Source organism: Pseudopipra pipra, chromosome 11 (assembly GCF_036250125.1).
Source record: "Pseudopipra pipra isolate bDixPip1 chromosome 11, bDixPip1.hap1, whole genome shotgun sequence".
Taxonomy (NCBI): Eukaryota; Metazoa; Chordata; class Aves; order Passeriformes; family Pipridae; genus Pseudopipra; species Pseudopipra pipra.
This window is the reverse complement of record NC_087559.1, coordinates 15,648,110-15,668,023: the sequence shown is the minus strand read 5'-3', so window position 1 is coordinate 15,668,023 and position 19,914 is coordinate 15,648,110. Positions and strand designations below refer to the sequence as shown.

Genomic DNA, 19,914 nt, shown 5'->3' with positions numbered 1-19,914 from the left:
GCGGGGCTTCAATAGAGGGGCGGGCCTTGTTTCTAGGGGAGGGGCCTGGCGCTGTAGGGGCGGGGCCATGGCCCGGGGAGGCGGGGTTACGTGTGTCGGGGCGCGCATGCGCGGTGGGTCTGCACGGGGTGTTCGCTGTGTTGCCCAGAGCGGTGGAATGCAATGGAATCCAATAGAATCCGACCCAATGAAAGCCAATGCAGTCCAGTGGAATCCAGTGGAACCCAATGCAGTGCAATTGCAATTCAGTGGAATCCAATAGAATCCAATGCAATCCGGTCCAATTGAATCCCGTGGAATCCAATGGAATCCAATGCAATGCAATGCAACCCACCCCAACCCAACCCAGTGCACCCAACCCAATCCAATGCAATCCAGTGCAATGCAATCCAGTGGAATGTTATGTGATGCAATCCAACCCAACCCAGTGCAATCCAACCCAATCCAGTGCAATCCAACCCAATCCAGTGCAATCCAACCCAATCCAGTGCAATCCAATGCCGTGCAGTGCAAAGCTGCCCAGGGCTGAGCTCCCTCACAGTGCTGTGGCAGTGCTGCTGCTCCATGACCATCCACAGCTGGAGGCAGTGCTGGCAGTCCCCAGCTGCAGGCAGCCCCTGGCACAGATCCGTGGCCACCAAGGGCTGCTGAAAGCTTGGGCGCTGTCACATTGGGCCAAGACACCACTGCAGTGGTTCTGTGACTGATCTGCCTGATGCCACCCCAAAGCCAAAGCTGAGGAACTGATGGGCCAGACCTCAGAAATGAGCCCACTGTGAACTTGGGGTGTTGTTTTGGGTGTTTCACTGGCCTCATGGACTTGGCTTGCCTCAGTGCACTGTCCCACAGAGCACAGGGAAGTATTTCAAGCCTGTGCATGCTAAGGGGATCTTGCCAGGAATTTGTGGAACTTGTAACAGAGAAGCTAAAGGATGGGGAACAAACCCTCCTCAACCTTTTCCCCATGAATCCATGTTGCCCTGAGGGGGTGTCACAGGGTGGCAGCCTTTCTGCTGGGCTCAATATGCACACCAGGAAAGGAAAGTTGAGGTGGAGAGAAGATACGAGTTTTTTAGGAGTCTCTGACTCTGTTAAAAGATTGAAAGATTATCTAGAAAGGTTATCTTTTAGGCAGAGGGATGCATCAAGCATCCATCAGTGCTTTGGAAGAAATTCTGCACTACATTATAGATGGAGGGATTTCATTATGCACCATCAAGTCACAGGAGATTTGGGGGAAAAAAAGGACCTTCCAGCAAAATGAAGGTGACACCTCTCTATCCTTCCTTATGCTACCTCAGAGAGGATGCAATTCTCAGTATGACACACTCAGTATGGTGTCATTAATAACACCAGAAGTGCCAAATGCCCTGGCTGGATGCATGGACCTGCAGAGCCCATGCTGGTGTCTGGCAGATGCCTCCAGGACCAGGGTAGCAGATGAGCAAATACACCTCTGCAAATGGAGCTGGATAAACCCATTTTGATTTTATTTTCACTGAAAAATGCTTTCTGTTGGTCAGGATGTAGCCGAAGGATGATGTGTGCCAGGAGAAAACACATGTAGTGCAGGCAAACCAAGAGGGATTTTCTGTTGCTGTCCCAGCATCAGGAGCTGCTGCTGAGCTCAGCCTCTTCATGAGATAATAAGTGGGTTTGGAGAGCAACTTTAATTAAGCTTCCTCTCAATGTCCCGTCTCCTTAATTAAATAACAATTTGCAGCACTGGCGCGCCTGTCAGTTGCCATCAGTTCCCTTCTCCTCCTCCTAACGCAGTTCCTGCCTGCAGGCACAGAGGTGGCTCCTGGTGTGACAGCCCTGTCCTGGCTCACAGAGAAGATGAAAGGGGGCAAATGGGGGCTTGTTCAGCAAAAAGTCTCTGAGGTGAATTTAGGAAGCAGTGTTAAAGAACTTCAGTGGTGTGGGTCTGGCCTCTCCTAGGGCCAGTGCCCGATGCAGGGAAGGGGGATGCTGGAGAGTTTTGCTGCAGTTTGGAACCACAACAGAAACCAAGGAGCCTTGCAAACAGCCCTGACCCCAAACAAAATTGCATCTTAGTTGGGCTTCTGCTTTGTATTTCCCTGCATTTGACCTGAAGGATGCCTCTGTGAGTTTTGCCCTGGATTACAGCTGCTTGGAAATGCAAACCTAATCCGAGATTTTGGAGGAAAAAAGCACAGTAAAACCTTCTGTTTGTCTTGGTACCTTAGACTGACTGACAAGTGTGGCAGCGTGTCAGGGTGCAGCTGGAGCCCAGGCTGACATGCTGTACCTGACCACAGTGACAGCTGGCGTGCCACCGAGCCAGCCATGCCCGGATTAAGGGCACTTGAGCTGGCAGCCCTCCCCAGGCTATAGATAGCCACGCTCCATCTCTGCCCTGGGTCTCACACGGAGAGCAAGAGAAGCAGCAGGAGCGGATGGTTATCCCCAGGACACTCCATACCTGTAGCAGCCTCCCCCTGCCCTGTGCATGGCAGAGGCTCTGGGTTTCTCTACAAAATACCAATTCTTTTGTAAGCAAAGAACTTCGAAGAGACAGGGGATGCTGGAAGCTTTGGCTCCAAGCAGCAGGCGAGGAGGCAGCGGTTGGCACGATGCCCCTCGCCTGTGCCTCCTTCCCTGGGAGGAACATCATCTCCTGTCACCAGATGGATTTCATCCTTTCCCTCCAGGCACAGCTCTGTTTTGTAAGTCCCTGTTCGTATCAGACATTTGCAGAAGTGCAGCCATCCCACGTCAGTGTGTATGGTGGCAGTGGCCCAGATTTCCTCTAAGCAGACAGAGACTCTTCTTCCTCATCCCGACCTCAATTTCAACCCAGCTGCTCCAGCAGCGCAGCCACAACCTTTTAAAGGCCATGTTAGAGCTCCCATTCCCGCTCTACATTGGCCCTGGATACATTCTGACGCATCCCAGGGGCTGTTTTCAGAGGGGTGACTCAGAGCCATCACCTCCCAGGAGAGAGGGCCAGGGCCAGGCGTGATTCCTCACACTTGTACTGCCCAGTGCTGGCACCTGCAGTGAATCCTGAGGGGAGAAAGCAGCCAGGGGCACGGGTTTGCTTTGGGGCAGCACTTCACTGGGAAGGTCTCTATGAGCTTGCCCAGGAGGTTCTGAGGGATGATTTAATTGTGGGTGACAGCAGGTCCTTCATCCTAAGGACCCATCCTGTGCCCTCACCTAAGGACAGGATCCAATGCCCTTTAACAAAATAACTACTTCCCTTTGCAGCTTTTCCTGCTTCTTCTGTGTTCAAGGCAACCAAAATATTAACATGTTCCAATTCTCAAGACTAACTGCTTCAAAAATTAATTCCTTAAACGCAACTATTTTCCTTGCTATTCCATCTGGAGGCAGATCTGGGCTGAAGCTGTGTAAATCAAGGCCGGTGGGTACCCACAGGACCACAGTTCCTAACAAGTTAATCCTTCAGGACTCAAAACCTGGGAGGATGTGGTGTGGAGACATCTCTGTGTTCACCCATGTCCTCACTTTGTGCTGACACCAGCAGGGTCTCTGATTAAAGCTGCTTTGGCTGGGAATTCCACAGGGACAGCAGGTTTTTCCACGCAGTATGATTCCTCTTAAACGGAGAAGGGATTTTAGAAAGGATGAAACCTAACAGCTGCACCAATATTATTTTCTGTTTTGCTAACTAACGCTGGTATGAGCCAGCTGGGGGTGGGACTTTGTATCCTGAGGTGCCGGAGCCATCCATAGCCCCTCTGGACACAAGAGGGAGTCCTGAATCACTAAAAGGAGAGGTTTGACTTCTGTTGCTGGATTAAATCGCTTTTTCCCGGACTGAGAAAACGCTGCTCATCACTTAGAGGTTTTTGGTGTGTTTTGCTTTCCACCGTGGAGGAGTAAATCCACGGTAAATCCAGGAGTGTGGATTTTAGCCATTTGCAGTGGGGACGGGTCATCTTGCTGGTTGGGTGAAGTGAGTCCCAGTTTCCTAAAAAAACAGGAATTATCCCTGAAATCAAGCAGAGTCGATACCTCTCTTTTTGGTAACTGATCCCCCCCGATTTTCAGCCCCAGCTGCAAACAGGAGCTTGAGGCAAAGCTCCATCTGCTTCCACACTTCTCTCCGTGGCATTGGGAGTGCAAATTCCCCCTATCCTTGGCACCCACCCACACATGGCATCAGCTCCTCCCAGGACATCAGCCCTGGCTGCCTGTCCTCCATGGGTTTGGGGACACCCGGCAGAGGGGACAGGGGGCCCTGACACCCTCTGTTCCCACTGCCCCGGAGGCACATTTGCTGCTAGACAGGGATATTTTGGGAGACATGCCTTTCCTGTATCACCCAATTTAATTAGGCACAGTATGATCTCTGTATCGCAGCTTCCAGGGGGAACACGCTGGAGGTGGAGGTGACATGGTGGCACGTGTCCAGTCAGGAGAGCTAAGTACCGCTACATATCAGCAATTTCGGCGGCACTGGCTGAAAGTGCTCGCTTGTTCCCACAACAAAGTCACGAGGAAAACTCCAGCTGCCCCCGGAGCGGGGCTGGGGCTGGCCCCGGACGTGCCAGCCTCGGGCTCGGCGGTGTCCCCATCCCAAGGCATGCAGGCGAGGCATTCCTGTGGGGCCGGGCATACGGGGCTGCCGGTGGGCTGGTCCCAGCCCCCGGGGCGGGCAGCCCCCTATATCAGCCGGGCCAGCGGGGGCAGAGCCAGCAGAGTGTGACCGTGACATCCCCCGGACCCTCACCCGCCCTCTCCAGCCATGGATGACATTTATAAGGCAGCGGTAAGTGCCTCCCTTTGGGGCTGTGGTTTGGGGAGAGGGGTCTAAAGGGATTTTTGGGGATTTTGTAGTAGATTCCCCAAAGCCTTGATAGCTTTAATTCAATCGAGAAATGCAAATAAGAAATAATTATAGGGCAGCAACTTTTAGTCAACATCCTCACCCAGGACACACAGACCTTTCTCGCTGATGGCTCTGGAGGTTTCACACTCCTTTTATAAGTGTGAAACTCTCAACAGTGCTGCTAAATTATTTACAAGTAGTCCCCTGTTTTCCTACTGTAAAGCAGGGAGATGCCTCACAGGTGAAGTTATAGATCTCAACCAAACACTCAAACTTTAAGAGGTGGCTGCTAGTTTTAGCCCAGACCTAGCAGAGCAGCATTTCCCAGGAAGGAAACATTATTTTTATGGGTTAAACCTCAGCCTTTTCTTTCTGGTACTTTATAATTCTGCAATTGCTATGTTTTCCCCCTCCTTAGCTGAATATTTTTTGGGGCGATTTATAAAAACACTTTTTTTTTCTAAATTATATCCAAACCTTCTCCTCAGCTTTGCTGCTCCTGCTATCTGCTGTGCAGGTTCCAGAATGTGAGCTATGCACTGGGGAACGTGGAGCATCCTCATGGCTATTTTAACTTCCACAGCTGCATGCTGCACTCTCTGTGTAAACCCAAACTATTTGGTCTGTAATACGAACACTGCATTATTCTGTGATGTAGACAGACAGTGATGTGCATGTGGAATAAGGATGAAAATAGATTCTGGATTGTGTGGATTGCTACTGCATCCCTTCCATAACTGGAGTTACATTAAGAGCTTTTTGGTGCCTTTTTAAATTTTTTTTTAGTTTGTAGCTGACCAGCTTTGATTTTAACCAAGGCACAAAAAATACATCATACAAGTCCTATTTTAATTATGAGCTTTTTAGAGGGAAGGAATATAGCGCTTGGTAGGTAGTTAAAGAAAAATCCCCTCAATGCTCACACCTTTCTTGTCCTTTGATCAGCCCTGAACCTCGTTAAATTGAACCCCCGTAGTGATCCTGACAGTGTGAAAAGGCTCAGGGAAGGCTGAGTCCCTCAACCACCACCTCCAAAGGGGAGGAAAATGGAACCTGTAAAATCAAAGAAAATCCAGGCTTTTCTAATGAAGGTTTTGAATTAAATACGTTCTCTGAGACTCAAGGCATCGGCCTTCTCCTCATTGTACAGGGACCACATGCCCATAATTAGGTAAATGTGAGGCTTGAGTCCTGGGCATTTACTGCCAGCACCTTTACAGAGGCACAACATGTCCAAGCCAGGCACAGCTGAGACAAACAGCATTTTTGTGGATCTATTTCCCACAGTTTTAACTCTAAGAAAACATTTACCTGGAAAAAAAATTGAAGAATTTCAATTTCCCCTATCTGACGTCAAATGGAACCATGGGATAGATGGAGAGGATAGCTGATAAAAGCACAATACAGAAGATTTGGTGTTACCATGGCTGCTGTAGTGCTGTGACCTCCGAGCTCAGAGCTTGCCTTCCCACACTTCAGCCAGAGAAACCTGTCCCTGCAATGATGTGGAGGGAAAAGAGGAATAAATCTGCAAACAGCACCCATGTCCAGAGGGCACTGTGAACAGGTCAAGAGACATCTCTATGACAAAAATATCGCTCTGTAGTTACAACGCATTTAATTTACATGCACCACATCTATCACTTCAGAAGTCAAGGAAGCTTCAAAAGTGAATATTTTTGTATTTTCCACATGCTGATGGCATATATTAATATCATATTTATGCCAAATTCCCTACATGCAGCCAGAGAACCCAATGGATTTTCATCTTGCCCACTCATGCCTAGATAAGGGTGTGCAAACCCAAAGCTATTTTGGGAACATTTTTAGGCTCTGTTAAGCGGTGCTTAGAACAGTGCCAGGGACGAGTGTCCAGATAAAGGGCTGCAAGGATAAATTCCAAAGCCTGGGAACAATTGGGGAGCTCATCTTTATCTCCAGCACCTCTCACCCAGGCGTATAAATAGTGACTGCCCCAAGAGGGTCATGTTACAGAGCAGGATGGTGGCTGTGGGGCCAAGGGAGTGTGGCTGCTGCCCTTGCTCTGCCCAAAAAATATCCTCTGAGGGCTGGCTGCTGCCTGCCTGCCTTCAGCAGCACCAGGGACAAAGTGGGCTTGGGTTTCCTCCAGCAGTGGAGGAAAATCCTGCCACTGCCCTTTGCACTTCCTGACTTGAAAGTCTTCACCTCCTGGTGCACAGGGAGCAGGTTAAAGGCTCTCTGCCTGCTTCCCACGGGCTCTGTCCTGCTAAGGAAAAGTACTTTCCCTGCCTCTTGCTGCAAGTAGGAAGTTTTTCCAGCTGGCTTTTGCAAAACCGTTGCTCTTTGGGGTCAAAAGACTCAGCTTTCCCTCAAAGACAAGGTGCCACAACCCGGGATCGTGGGGTTTTGCCTCAACCAAAACATGGCAGGGATGGGTGTTGGGGACTGTTTGCATTGGGATGGCAGCAAAGAGACTTTAGAGGGGTCAGACACCCTCTGTGCAGGTGGGGGGTCATACCTGGCTGGCTCCAGAGAGGCTGTTGACCAGCATAGGAAGGGTCAGTGTTTTCATGGATGCTGTAAAAGGGGCAGTTGGACACGGTGGTGAGGTCAGCAATTTTAGATAAGCAGTACCTGCAGGCAGGAATGAAGCCAAAGAGAGAAATGCACTTAGACAGGTATGGCACAGAGCTGACTGATTCCTCTTTGCTCTCCTTAGTGATTATTTTGTTAATTCATACTAACTAATGAGCTCCCACTGATGGTCTGAGGGGATTGAATTAGGGCAGAGTTTAGGAACAATCTGCCAGTCCATTTTAGCTAATGCCTAATGGCTCCACAGGCCATTTCTTCAGGGAGATTCCCAAAACAGGCTAAAGGGAATAGCAGTCCTCTTCAGAGTCAAGACCCTTTGTAATAACACTGACTCAGATGGAAGTAAAGCAGTTAATGCTCTAGGTAGTGCAGGCAGTTTCCTGAATCTAGGGCTGAAAAACAAATGCTGGGAATGGTCTTGTCCACCTTTCCCTCCCCAGGGACCTCTCAAGCACATCCCACCTCTGACCTAGGCAGAGCCCACATGTGAGCAGCCCTCAGCAGTGCAGATATCCCATGGTGAAGCCTGCCAGCAAAAAGAAATTATCCCAAATGGTTGATGGAGGCAAATTCTTTTTCCCAGTGGGACTCCCCTGCCTGTGCAAAGGCTATTTCTGCCATGTAGTAGGAGCTGCTACTCTAGAGAAGTGATGCTTGATTCAAAGGAGATGGGAATAATTGTTTTTTTAAGGGGAATAATCTCTTAGACAAAAAGTTGTGGTGTCAAAACCCCACTGGCTGTACATCCCCTAATACACGAGGATGACTGTTGTGAGACTTGGCTGATCTTTGCAAAGGCTGTTGAAAAAATAATGTGTCCTGTCAGTGATGCTGACAAAGAAAAATTACTTGGTCTCTGTGTTTTCCTTGCAGGTTGAGCAGCTGACAGAAGAGCAAAAAAATGGTAGGTGCATCTTGAACCTGACACCAAACTCCCCAGCCCCTGCCTCAGCAATGACAGTCTGGAAAATGCTTTGGTCAGACTGGCCAGGGCAGGACATGACCCAGGGATCTTGATCCACCAGGATTTCAAGCAAGGCTATGTGTGTGTCCCACCATACCATGCCTGGGCAGTGCTGAGGGGCATGGGGGGGGAGGCTGTGCTTGGGATGAGCCCCCTGCCCCCAAGGCCACCTGTCTGCAGGGTCAAGATGCACGACAAGATCCCCCCACATCTCCTCTCTCTCTGTTTCTCTCTCCAGAGTTCAAGGCTGCCTTTGACATCTTCGTGTCGGGGGCAGAGGATGGTTGCATCAGCACCAAGGAGCTGGGGAAGGTGATGCGGATGCTGGGGCAGAACCCCACCCCCGAGGAGCTGCAGGAGATGATAGACGAGGTGGATGAGGACGGTGAGAGATTTGGGTTTCTTCCACTCTCCCAAGCACCATCCCCACATCTGGAGATATGGGGGCCATCTGTGCAGCACTGGCAGGACCCGTGCTGGGGAGTCACAGCTGTAGGGAGCAACCTGCTGTGCTGTGAATTCAAGGGACACCAAACACCCACCAAACTGCAGCATTTTTCCTTTAGGAAATTCTCAGGCAAAGAGAAACTATAAAAATTATTATTCCTACAATGATCAGACTGCTTGAACTGATTTTGAGGGGGTACTTTGAAATTGCATAGATCCATTTAAAAAACAAAATGTAGGCTGAATGTAGAAACTGCCATTTCAGAAGTGCCACAGTTACAGGATTCTATCATCAGGAAAGTCTCTCACTGCTCGAGTGTACACGACCCCACATAACTAACTGTCAGTATTGATTAAATCAGTGTACTGGTGATCACACGTAACAAAATCCACCATGTGCATTTGGGCAGAAATATCATACTAAATAACTGGAAAATAAAAAAAGCAGTTAAAAACCAGGCAGAAAAGGAAAACAGCTGTCTCATTGAAAACAACAGTACTGTGCTGTGGGTGCAAAACCACACTGGCATGAATACTTGCCTTCTGGAGCTTTTAATATTAATACCTGGGTGAAATGGACAGGTACCTCCATAGCAGGAATTTCCATTCATCAGTGCTTCCATAAGGATTTTTGCCAAGGCAAAATGACTGGAAAAGGTAAAAATTCAGTGATGAAGTCAGGACAGGGCATCCCATGTCTTGAAAACTGCCTCTTGCTGCAGAGCTGCTCTCCTGAGTATTGATTCTTGGTTGCCAAAGGGAAGTGTGATCCCTCCTTGGTGTTGCCCATCCACTCACCGTAGCACCAGCTGATGATGTCTATTCTGCCTGCAGGCAGTGGCACTGTAGACTTCGATGAGTTCCTTGTTATGATGGTCCGGTGTATGAAAGATGACAGCAAAGGAAAAACCGAAGAGGAACTCTCAGACCTCTTCAGGATGTTTGATAAGTAAGAGCTATGACTGTGGCAGGGTTTTGGGAGGGGTGCAACCACCCCGACTCCCTCTCCCCAGTGTGTCTGTCTGCTCCTGAGCTCTTCTGTCCCCTCACAGAAATGCTGATGGCTACATCGACCTCGAGGAGCTGAAGATCATGCTGCAGGCGACAGGAGAGACCATCACCGAGGATGACATAGAAGAACTGATGAAAGATGGGGATAAAAACAATGATGGCAGGATTGACTATGATGGTAGGACTTTCTTGCATGTGGTTTGGTCACGAGCCCTTGAGGGAGCCCTGGGCAGCTCCCACGGTCTTGGTTGCCTTCTTGGATGTGCACGAGCCCATGCAGACACTGCTGGGCAATATGTCTGACAGCAGTGTGTGTGCAGAGGGATAGGGGGGTTTCTTGTGCTTGTGAAATGGTAGCAGGAACCTGGGGCTGCCTTCACTGTCCCCATGCTGTGAAGGCCAGCCTGCACTGAAGCACTGCCACTTTTCGCCAGAGACCTGCCTGTCTCCTCCTACCCTCTCAACACAAGCACCATTTCCAAAATGCCATAATTTTGAATGTGATGCTGCCAAAACAACCCCCAGACCATTTCCAAGCTGAGTCAGCACCTGTGTCCCTCCCCTGGACACTCACCTCCAGTGTTTTGGTGGCAGCCGAGGGTGACGCAGGGCTCCAGTGACATTTCCAGCAGGAGTCACGAGGAGTCCTTGCCACAGTCAGAGGAGCAGTAGCCATCCACCCTCGGCCTCTTGCATGTTGGGGGGTTGGAAAAGGAGACAGGGCTGGGGAAAACTGCCAAGAGCGCACTTGGCAGCTGCGAGGGCACTTTGGTCTCACCTCACACCTCTTGTCTCCAATGTCTTCCCCTTGGCAGAGTTCCTGGAGTTTATGAAGGGGGTTGAATAAATCTGAGGCCCGATGGACAGCTCGAATCTCCTAAACCCCTCCAGCTCTGCATCTCATCTCCTTCACTTAAATCCCCTGGCTACTGGCATGAAGACTGAGTGCTGAGAAGGGTGGCTGGGGGAAATAAAACCTGTTAATACCCAGTGCCTCAGATAGTCTTTCCTTAGAGGTTTAGTGACAGCTTCACCCCGGTTGTGTGCTCATGACTAATGGGGTCACTTCTGGGGGCCACTTCTGGCAAGGTGACATCACAGCTGGAGCTTTAATTGTCCAAGGAGGTATTTTGCTGCCAGCCCAGCAACAAAGTCCATCCAACAGGGCCATCTGCTTGGTGGGGAGCTGTCATCTCCTCACCCCTGCCATAGTGAGAAGGCTCGGGAGCTGGCACTGGTGCCTGCTGGCTTAACTGGAGCATCAGCAGCATTTTAGCAAAGAAATGTGAATTACAAACCACTTAGGCCATCACTGACATCCATGGGTGAGGGACAGTACCTCTCCTCCCTACTCTCACCTTGCTGTCCTGACAGGACACCCCGTCTTGCCATCCTGATTGTCACTCTGTGGCACATGCAGAAAGAAGACCTCAATTTTCCTTGGAAACATGAATAAAAGCCATTCCTAAGCTTGACTGGGTGCCTCCTTCCTGTCTGAACCAGCCTGGTGAGGAGCCCCACGGCACCTCATAGTCCTCCTCCAGTCCTGGGTGGGAGCCTCACTGCAATAAGTGAAACACCCAGTTTTCCCTCAGAAATCACATCCATTTGGGCCACAAGGGCCCTGAGCAAGGCAAGACCCCACTTTGGGTCTCAGCTCCCGGGCGCAGGGTGACAGCAGGGCCAAGGAGCCGAGCTGTCCCCAGGGGCCCCAGGCGCCATCTTCTCTGGTCCCGAGGAAGCGCAGCATTCCTTCGGCATTAGCAGCTCTCCCTGCACATAGCTGCCTCCTCCCATCGAATTACAGCCCCAGCACAACTCACACATTGCAGTCGTGTTGCTAAAATCAAACGTTTACCCAAGCAAAATAAACATTGGCAGGGCAAGGCAGGAGGCCGTGTCAGGGCGATGCTGCCCTCAGCCCAGGGTGGCCATGCTGCCACATGCCAGTGCCCCACGTCCACTGCATTGTCCTTCTGCCTTTCTCACAAACCAGCTTTTTCTCCCCTCTCTGTGGAAATAACACCCTGAGCAGCTGTATTTGCTGTGACACTCACTCTCATTTAAAGCAATAATGAAATATTGTAATTCAGGACAAACGGGCCTGAGGTGAAAACAGGCCTGAGAGTGGTTGTTGATTGTTTGGAAGGACATGGCTGCGTCTTTCCTCTGGACAACAAGCACTAAATCTTTTGTTCAACCAGGGCTCGTAACACCAGGAAAACAGAAAATTAACCTGTCAGCTAGATCAGCTGATTATCCTTAAAACCCAGGGTATTTTGGGAAGACCCCTAATGCAAATATTGGTTGATGTGCCCAGAGGGGTCTCCCCGAGAGTCCCAAGCCCTCAATGCCATAGCTACTGCGTGTTCAGCAGGACTCCAGGTGCACCAGAAACAAACAGACATGGAAATGTGCTAAGAATTCTGTGATAGGAAATGCTCCCAGGTGTTACAGTCTTCTGTTCCCAATGAATCTGTAGCCTAGAGATCAAAACCAAACACCTTCCACCTCCCCAGTGTAGCAGCAGAAGTAATTTCCCATTGAGACCTGCTTATGAGGACGCAGCTGAAAAGTGTTTTACCTCAGAGATGGAAACCTCCAGAGAGTTGCAAATACCTGGGCTTCACCCACAAGCCAAGGTGACACCAGCTGTCCCCACACCCACGGCCATCAAGCCCATGGCAACCCACTCCTGCACTCACATCACATCAGGCATCGCTGACAGCCCCATTATCTTCCTCTGTCCTGTCCAAATCCCAACATCCAAAAAGGACTTCTCCAAGATACTCTCTACTGCTTACTGAGAGGGTTTGGATCCCTGAAGAGTGAAGAGAAGAAATAAGGTTAACCCCTTTCCTTCAGTCAGCTTGGTGGCTTGGACTGCGCTGTGACCCAGGGAAAAGGATGACTGGAAAGAGCCACCTGCCTCTGTGTGTTGTCTCTCCCCCCTTGGCTCAATGGCACAGGTAGCAGCACACCACGGCCTCACTGGCTGCCTTTACTCTTTCCTGAGAGTAAAACAGAGAAGGTTATGGCTGGGGAGAGAGGACAAAGGTCTTGTAGCAGCTGAAATTTGTCACTAGAAGAGCAGAAACACTGGGACTATTTAGGCTTTTTCAGTCCTTAGAGCAGAGGTGCCAGCAGGTCACCACGCTCTGCAGGGAGCCACGAAAACTGCTGCCAGGCCGGTCTGCCTTAACACACTGACTGTCCTCCCAGAGGCAGACAGCAAATGCTGCAGGGTGAGGAGCTGTGGGTGGATTTCACTGTTGGCTAAAACACGGGAACAACTGCACGAGGAATGTAACATGACATGACAGGCCGGTGAGTGGGTGAGCTGGCTGAAAAAACAGTCATTAGAAGAGGACTGGCCTGGTTGAAGCCCCCACAGAGGGGGATGTGCTAACAATGAATGACAACCACCCTGAGTAGTCCATGTATCTGTGCAACTGGACGGAGCCACAGTTCCCAGGCCATTTGATCTGCTTGCCTTTACTGGCAGCAGATTTAATTTCTGCCCAGGTTTTCAGCTTTATCACCATATTTGAAGCCTCTCTTCAACCCTCAATAAAACTGCTATATGAACCAAGTGACTGCAGCAAGATCTGAGGAAATTTTGTACACACTGCCCTAATGAAACCTCTGCATCTTGCTTACAGCCATAAATCTGCCACCAGGGCAGTGGCAATGCAACATGAGCTAAGGTACATGGGATAAACACTCCACCATGCCAAAGCCACTGTGGTGTAGGAACACCTGCAACAGCCTTGAAACCTGGGCAAAGCAGAACTCATGTTCTGTTGCTGCTTTTCCTTGACTACACTATTGAAAGGCGATAAAGGGGGACATGTATCCAGCCCTACTTTTTGTTTTCATGGTGAACATCAACGTTGCCAGTGAAAGCTGTCCCCCATCAGAGCGTTTCACAGGGCTTTGATTTCTCCTCCCCAGTTCTGTGCTCTTGGCTTTCATTGTGATGGCTCTACTTTTGCCAAACGAGCTGATTCAGTATTTGGTTACGTGCCCTTTGCTCTTTTTTTTTTTTTTCAAATCCAAGCAAAGAAAGGAGCCAAACTGGAAACTTGATATGAGTCCTCTTAATTGCACAGGGGAGAAATCATCTGCAGCAAGTATGATGTACAGCAGCAGCAAGCACGAGATGTCTAAGAGTCATTAAGCATTGAGATGCTCTCAAGCTCTTTGGCTTCCTGCAGGATACCAAGCACTTAATCATGAGAGTTTTGAAGTTTTTAAATGTCAAAGATGACACAGCTCTGCATAATGGGAATAGTATCAAGTGGGCCACAGCTGCCAGTTCCCCCTCCTGGGCTCTGTATATGTAATGCTCCTAAAACGGATCTCCAGCCTCACTTCACCAACAGAACTTAAATGATTTCACAATGCAAGAAAAAAAAGAGGAAGACTCATCACAAGGCAATGTCAGCACAGACTCCCCTTCGCAGGTTTTCCTTCTGGGCTCAGGCAACCTGTACGACAGGGAGGGGAGCCATGAATTGAGCTGTCACAGGGTTAGAAAGTCCAATAGGTGGTTAGCTGATGTCAGGGTAGTGTCCCATGGGACCACCATGTGTGCAGGGAGCAGACAACAACAAACCTGACACCGACCTGCTGTGGAAGTTCACAAAATTCCTGTCTCCTGCTACACAATGATGCCTGGATTAAGGTTACGTTCCTCTGTGCTGCATTTTGTCACGCAGCCGCTATTTTGGTCAGAAAGTCAGCAAGCCCATATTTGGGAAGCTGTCCCACTGAAGGGCAGCATGAAGGGCAGCGACACGAAAAGGCTGTTTCTGAAGGCAGGCCTGGGGTTGCTGCCTGGAGCCACAGGAAGCCCAAATCTTGCCCGCTGCTTCTCATTAACATGCCAACATCCTCTTCTCAGCCTGACCCTCGCCTCTCTCTCTTCCCTCAAACTGCATCCTGTGGGTGAGCTACTCCCACAGTACAAGCACTCAAGGGAAGACACCAAGGGGGATGAGATGAAATCTCCCTTCTTATATGGAAAAGTCTTAGTGCTAGAGATTTAAAATGCAGAACTTAAACCATGTAGGAGAGCTGCACACAGGTGAAGGTCTAAATTGACAAACACTAAGTCCTCTGCTCAGAGGCTTTTTCTTTTGCTCTTGTAACAACACACACCTGCAGCAGACTGACCTTCACTCACACAGCTGGACCAGCCACTCTATTTTCTTCAACACCAGCAACAACCCAAGGGGACATCTCTGCCAGCCAGGCAAGGCTGCTGCTGGGCAGCTCTGGGCAAGGGCTGAGGCTGCCAGATGTGCACAGTAACCCAAACCACAGCCACACAGTCCTACCTTTGGAGACAAACTGGCTCAGGCAGGGCAGGCACCAGCCACGCAGCTCGAGAGCCAGCAGATTTAAGCGCTGTGCACCTGCCTCTGGGTGATCTACCACCTGCCAAAGGGAGGATTAAAACCGTGAAGAATCTCTTGTCAGTTGTCCTTCTGGTGTACCTGAGGGCAGCAGGGACCAAACAACCTTTTGTCACTTTAGTGCAGTGACTGCACTCTCTGCAGCACCAAACCCCTCCGGACCCACACGACAATTAACACCAATCTCCATAACAGTCCAGGAGCTGCACACTGCAGGAGCCAGACAGCTGAGGGCTGCAGACACCACTGACTTCACAAACCCCTCAACCCGTGAGTTTTAAGGCAGCAAATCTCTTTGTATTGCTTGGTTTAGGGTGGTATTTCTTGTCAGTCAAAACCTATTAAAAAGTAGGAACTGGGAAAGGGCTTTTGAACTCAAGCCAGAAAAAAAATAAAATATTTGCCTTGCTTCAAAGTAGCGTTGAATTTTGCTAATTGGCTCACCTATTCAAAAAAACCAACGACATTAATTGGATGTTTCAGTTGAAATAATGCTTTTTATCCAGCAGGTGCTTTGCTGCTCTACTGCAGTGAGAAGCTACGTGTAAACTTCCAGCCCTCGGGTGGATCCATGGATTTACCCCACCGGGTGGACAAGCGCTGGAACTGCAATTTCAGGAAGAGCTGGGCGCATTTTAACAGGTGGTCCACGTCTTGAGCCAGCTTTGCTGGTAAGGGAGACTCGGAGAGTGAAGCCCTCTCCTGGTGTAGAGAAGGACAGCAGAACAGAACCCGGCTGCAAAACCTCCCGGCCTCTTGAATGTGATTTCCCCTCATCTCACTGACACATCAGATTAGGTACTTCTGTTACTGGAATAAAAGATATTCCCTAAAATACAGAAACTATGATAAAATGCATATCTTTATGTATTTCTAAAACCTTGCACATTCCCATGGGTAGCTCCTTTAACACTTAAATACTTTCAAGTACCTCACGATACAACACAGACCAACTCTAAAACTAATTGCTGTGGTCTCATAGCCAGCACTCCTTACTCTCCCATTTTTCAGGATTCCCACAGCTGTAACCACCTTACCACACAGCAAAGCAGTGGACAAGTAACAGCCCCTGGAAAACTCATCAACTATCACAAAAATCATGGTACATGAGAAAGTGAATTTTACCTGTATTGAATATTGTCACCCAAGAGTACAGGCAACACTGGTTCAAATTTGGATGGAAAGAAACAAGTTATTTCTTGTCTAAATTTCAGAGCATCAATCAGTAACCATTTCACTACTTGAAAGGAGACTTTGAACTACTAAATGCTCACGATACGTACCATCAATTACAGAAGAACAGCACTGGGGAGGGGGCAGGTGTTTCACCTCCCTTGTGTGGTGGCTGGCAACAAACAAAAAAACCCTCTCCAGGTGCTAACAGAGGGGTTTTAACACAAAACCTCACCAGAGTTCTGACTGGCTTGATCTGCCAGAGAACCAAAACACACACTGGTTGCTACTCACAGGCTCAACGCGCAACTGGCACCTAAAATACAAACCAGGCTTCTGGAGGGCCCTCAAACTCAGAAGATGAAGATTTTGTTACATACAATTTTATTTAAAAAAAATGCTGTAACACATGCTAATAGGAAAATTGGTTCTTTTCATTAAATCCCATTAGTCCTTTTTCTGCTGAGCAGCCTGCTGAGCTGCCTGCTTGGCATTGTTGGCCTGCATCTTCTTCAACCCCTTCTTGTTGTGTTTCTTTGCAAATCTCATGTTCCTCAGAAACTTGGGATCAACCTATAAAAAACAGAGCAAAATAAGCCATGTTGTGAAGGAACCTGTAAAAACATATATATCTTCAGTTTGTTTTAATTATTCCCAAATGTTGGCTGTGACTAATTCAGATTTTTTTTCCCTGATTTTTTGATAAAATTGTTCTAGCCACCTGTAACCATCCTTTAATAGCTATTTTCCTTAACTGCCATACACATAAAAAAATCCATTACTCCAGCAATAAACCCACAGAAAGGACAAGTAAAGCTGTAAACAAGGCAAACTTCATTTCCATGTCACGAGATATTCTGGATCTGGAGTACCACAAACCAACCTTGGCAGCTGAGCACATACACATGTAATCCCTGGGCAGAGACCAATGCTGCTTCCTCAGGTCTTTCCTTTTTACATTAAAGGCAAAAAACCCAGTACAGAGAAGAGCAGCACCTCAGTTTTTGTCAGCTACTGGATGGCCCATCCTGTCATGGCTGGGACCAATGCTCAGAACTATCAGCTACTGCTGCACTGAGAAACATTTGCTATTTCTCTTTAAAAAGAATTTTAACCAGCACAGAGGAGCATCAGGATTTTGTCCTCTTAACCCATGCACAGTGTGAGGGGACTGCTGGACTGTTTGGAGGGGGCAGGACTGAACCCTCACTGAGCTTTGCAGATGCTTTTACATCACATCCAAAAACCTTATCATCACACCTACAAGGCAAACGGAGTCACAGCCCTGCCCAAATCCAAAATGTCCTGTTTTCACTTTCAAGTGTGGAAAAACATCCTGTTCTATCACTTGGAAAATCTCACAAAAAACTCCAATATACTTTCACTTTCATGTGTTCTGGCCAGAAATGCCAATTGTTCTCATTTTGTGAGTGAAAATTCTGTGGATTAGAACAATATTGAAGGATACAGAGAAAGAGACACAGCAGGACTCAAAAGAGAGAGGAACCATCCAGCTGACAGGTGTTTGTTTCACTGGAAGCAGCAGTTAGTGATGCCCTCCAGAGAAGGACACAGACAAAACTGGCCAATAACTTAAATGCAGTTTCACAGACACAGAAGGGCAGATTCTGTGTGGGCTGGAAATATCACAGCTGCACATAACGTAAGCAGAAGATATAACAGAAACAAAATAACACAAATACTGGGGTTTTTCATGGTTAAACCTCAGTGGTTCAACAGCCTGGGAATACCAATGGAAATACTCACCCCTTTGAGAGATTCATATCGATGGGACCTGGGTTTCTTGATGCCATTTCTGTGCCACTTGCGGGCTGTGTGGAAAATAATAAAATTATTTAAATGACAATTTCTGCTATTATTAAGCAGCTACAAGAGCTTCCTTCTAAGTGTACCTGACTATCAACACAATGTGTCACTCTCAACTGTACAGGACCAAGCAGGACCTACTTGTGGCCTTTGCTAACTTACAGCACTGATGAGAAGACTCCAAAAAAGAACTATTTTATCAATGTGCTCATCTTTGGATGGCACAGTATCACAGTCTGAACACCATCCAGTAGCATTATGGAATCCCAGAACTAGGAAGCGACCATTAGGATCACCTCATTCCCCCTGCCATGGGCAGGGACACCTTCCACTAGCCCAGGTTGCTCCAAGCACCCTCCAACCTGGCCTTGGACACTTGCAGGGATGGATGGGGCAGCCACAGCTTCTCTGGGCAACCTCTGCCAGGGCCTCACCACCCTCACTGGGAAGAATTTCTTCCTAACATCCAAACTAAATCTGCTCTCTGTCAGTGTGAAGCCATTCCCCCTTGTCCTGTCACTACACATTCTTGTAAAAGACTCCCTCTCCATACTCAGTGATGATCATCACAGGATTAATGAGGTTGGAAAACACCTCTGAGGTCATCAAGTCCAACCTATCACCAAACATCACATTGTCAACCAGACCATGGCACTCAGTGCCACATCCAGTCTTTCCTTAAACACCTCCAGGGTCAGTGACTTCACCACCTCCCTGTGCAGCCCATTCCAATATTAAATCACCCTTTCTATGGAGAACTTCTTCCTCATGTCCAACCTAAACCTGCCCTGGTGCAGCTTAAGACTGTGCCTCTTGTCCTGTTGTTTGCTGCCTGAGAAAAGAGACTGTTTCAAACACGAAACTTGCAAACATGAAACTTGCCTTTTTCCTGGTTACGTATTAGTTCTATACTGAGCCCAGATAAACCCTGACTCTCACCAAGCTCTTTACAACAAACATACCCCTTTATCCCCGCACGCCACCACCTCGCCTCTCTGCAAAGCCCCCTGGCAGCCTGCGCTGCCACAACCACAGGTCACAGCAGCGGGTCAAAGCCCCTCGGCCCCCACCGCCCCTCCCCGCAGCCCCTCAGCCCCGCTCACACTGGTTGTGCGTGGTGTGGTTCTTGGACTTGGCCATGGTCGCACCTGCGGGAGAAACACAAACGACTCAGCCGGGGGGGCCAGCAGGGGAGAAGCTTCTGCCCAGCTCCTGCCCAGCGCCCGCCCAACCCAAGCCCCGCTTATCGCCCCTCTCCGACACCCTCCAGCCCGGCCCGGCCCCTCCCGGGGCCCCGATGGGTCCGGATGGGTCCGGATGGTGCCGATGTCCCAGTGTCGGGCCCGCCCTCACCAGAGCCACTTCGCCGCCGCCGGGCCGGAAGAGACGGAGCACCGCGGGGGCTGCCGGGAAAGGGCGCCGCGCCGGAACCCCGCGCACGATGGTTCCGCCCGGCGGTGGTTCCGCCCCGCAGCCTCCCTGCAGCCTCCCCGCAACGCGCTGCCGCTCTGTGTCCGCCCCGCTGCGGCCTCGCTCCCGCTCCGGGACACCCCGCAACACCCAGCGATGCGGCGGACCCCAGCCCCTGGAGACACTGCTCCCCTTAACAGCACAGTCCGCAACAACACGGTCCCCACACCAACATGTCCCCCGCCATGGCCGCTGCTTGCCCA

The 19,914-nt window shown here is 49.5% G+C and overlaps 2 protein-coding genes and 1 long non-coding RNA gene across 5 annotated transcripts; 1 reads left to right on the top strand and 2 right to left on the bottom strand.

Annotated features, from left to right (window-relative positions):
• Nucleotides 1–1,473: 1,473 nt before the first annotated feature.
• LOC135420399 (uncharacterized) lies at nt 1,474–10,639 on the bottom strand. Of its 3 annotated transcripts, none has more exons than XR_010433507.1 (4): nt 10,396–10,639; nt 7,323–7,438; nt 6,134–6,317; nt 1,474–3,961 (listed from the first exon to the last, which is right to left on the bottom strand). It is a non-coding gene; the product is annotated as an uncharacterized LOC135420399 (long non-coding RNA). The 3 variants fall into 3 exon arrangements; XR_010433506.1 differs by lacking the exon at nt 10,396–10,639 and adding an exon at nt 9,376–9,647; XR_010433505.1 differs by lacking the exon at nt 10,396–10,639 and having other exon boundaries at nt 7,323–8,604.
• TNNC1 (troponin C1, slow skeletal and cardiac type) lies at nt 4,608–10,811 on the top strand. Its single transcript, XM_064667831.1, has 6 exons — nt 4,608–4,762; nt 8,273–8,303; nt 8,602–8,748; nt 9,645–9,759; nt 9,863–9,999; nt 10,637–10,811. Exons 1-6 carry the CDS (start codon nt 4,739–4,741, stop codon nt 10,666–10,668), a joined length of 486 nt encoding a protein of 161 aa, XP_064523901.1. The 5' UTR covers nt 4,608–4,738; the 3' UTR covers nt 10,669–10,811.
• Nucleotides 10,812–16,781: 5,970 nt separating this feature from the next.
• On the bottom strand, nt 16,782–19,696 carry RPL29 (ribosomal protein L29). The gene is made up of 4 exons (XM_064667837.1): nt 19,595–19,696; nt 19,345–19,389; nt 18,182–18,246; nt 16,782–16,987 (listed from the first exon to the last, which is right to left on the bottom strand). The coding sequence occupies exons 2-4, from the start codon at nt 19,379–19,381 to the stop codon at nt 16,862–16,864; spliced, it is 228 nt and encodes a 75-aa protein (XP_064523907.1). The 5' UTR covers nt 19,382–19,389; nt 19,595–19,696; the 3' UTR covers nt 16,782–16,861.
• Nucleotides 19,697–19,914: the final 218 nt, after the last annotated feature.

Coding starts and splice junctions, on each gene's coding strand:
- TNNC1 (XM_064667831.1), top strand. CDS start 4,739: ATGGATGACATTTATAAGGCAGCG. Junction 8,304..8,601: donor GACAGAAGAGCAAAAAAATG/GTAGGTGCATCT, acceptor TTCTCTCTCCAG/AGTTCAAGGCTGCCTTTGAC. Junction 10,000..10,636: donor TGGCAGGATTGACTATGATG/GTAGGACTTTCT, acceptor TCCCCTTGGCAG/AGTTCCTGGAGTTTATGAAG.
- RPL29 (XM_064667837.1), bottom strand. CDS start 19,381: ATGGCCAAGTCCAAGAACCACACCACGCACAACCAGT. Junction 18,247..19,344: donor CCACACCACGCACAACCAGT/GTGAGCGGGGCT, acceptor TTTTCCACACAG/CCCGCAAGTGGCACAGAAAT. Junction 16,988..18,181: donor GATATGAATCTCTCAAAGGG/GTGAGTATTTCC, acceptor TGTTTTTTATAG/GTTGATCCCAAGTTTCTGAG.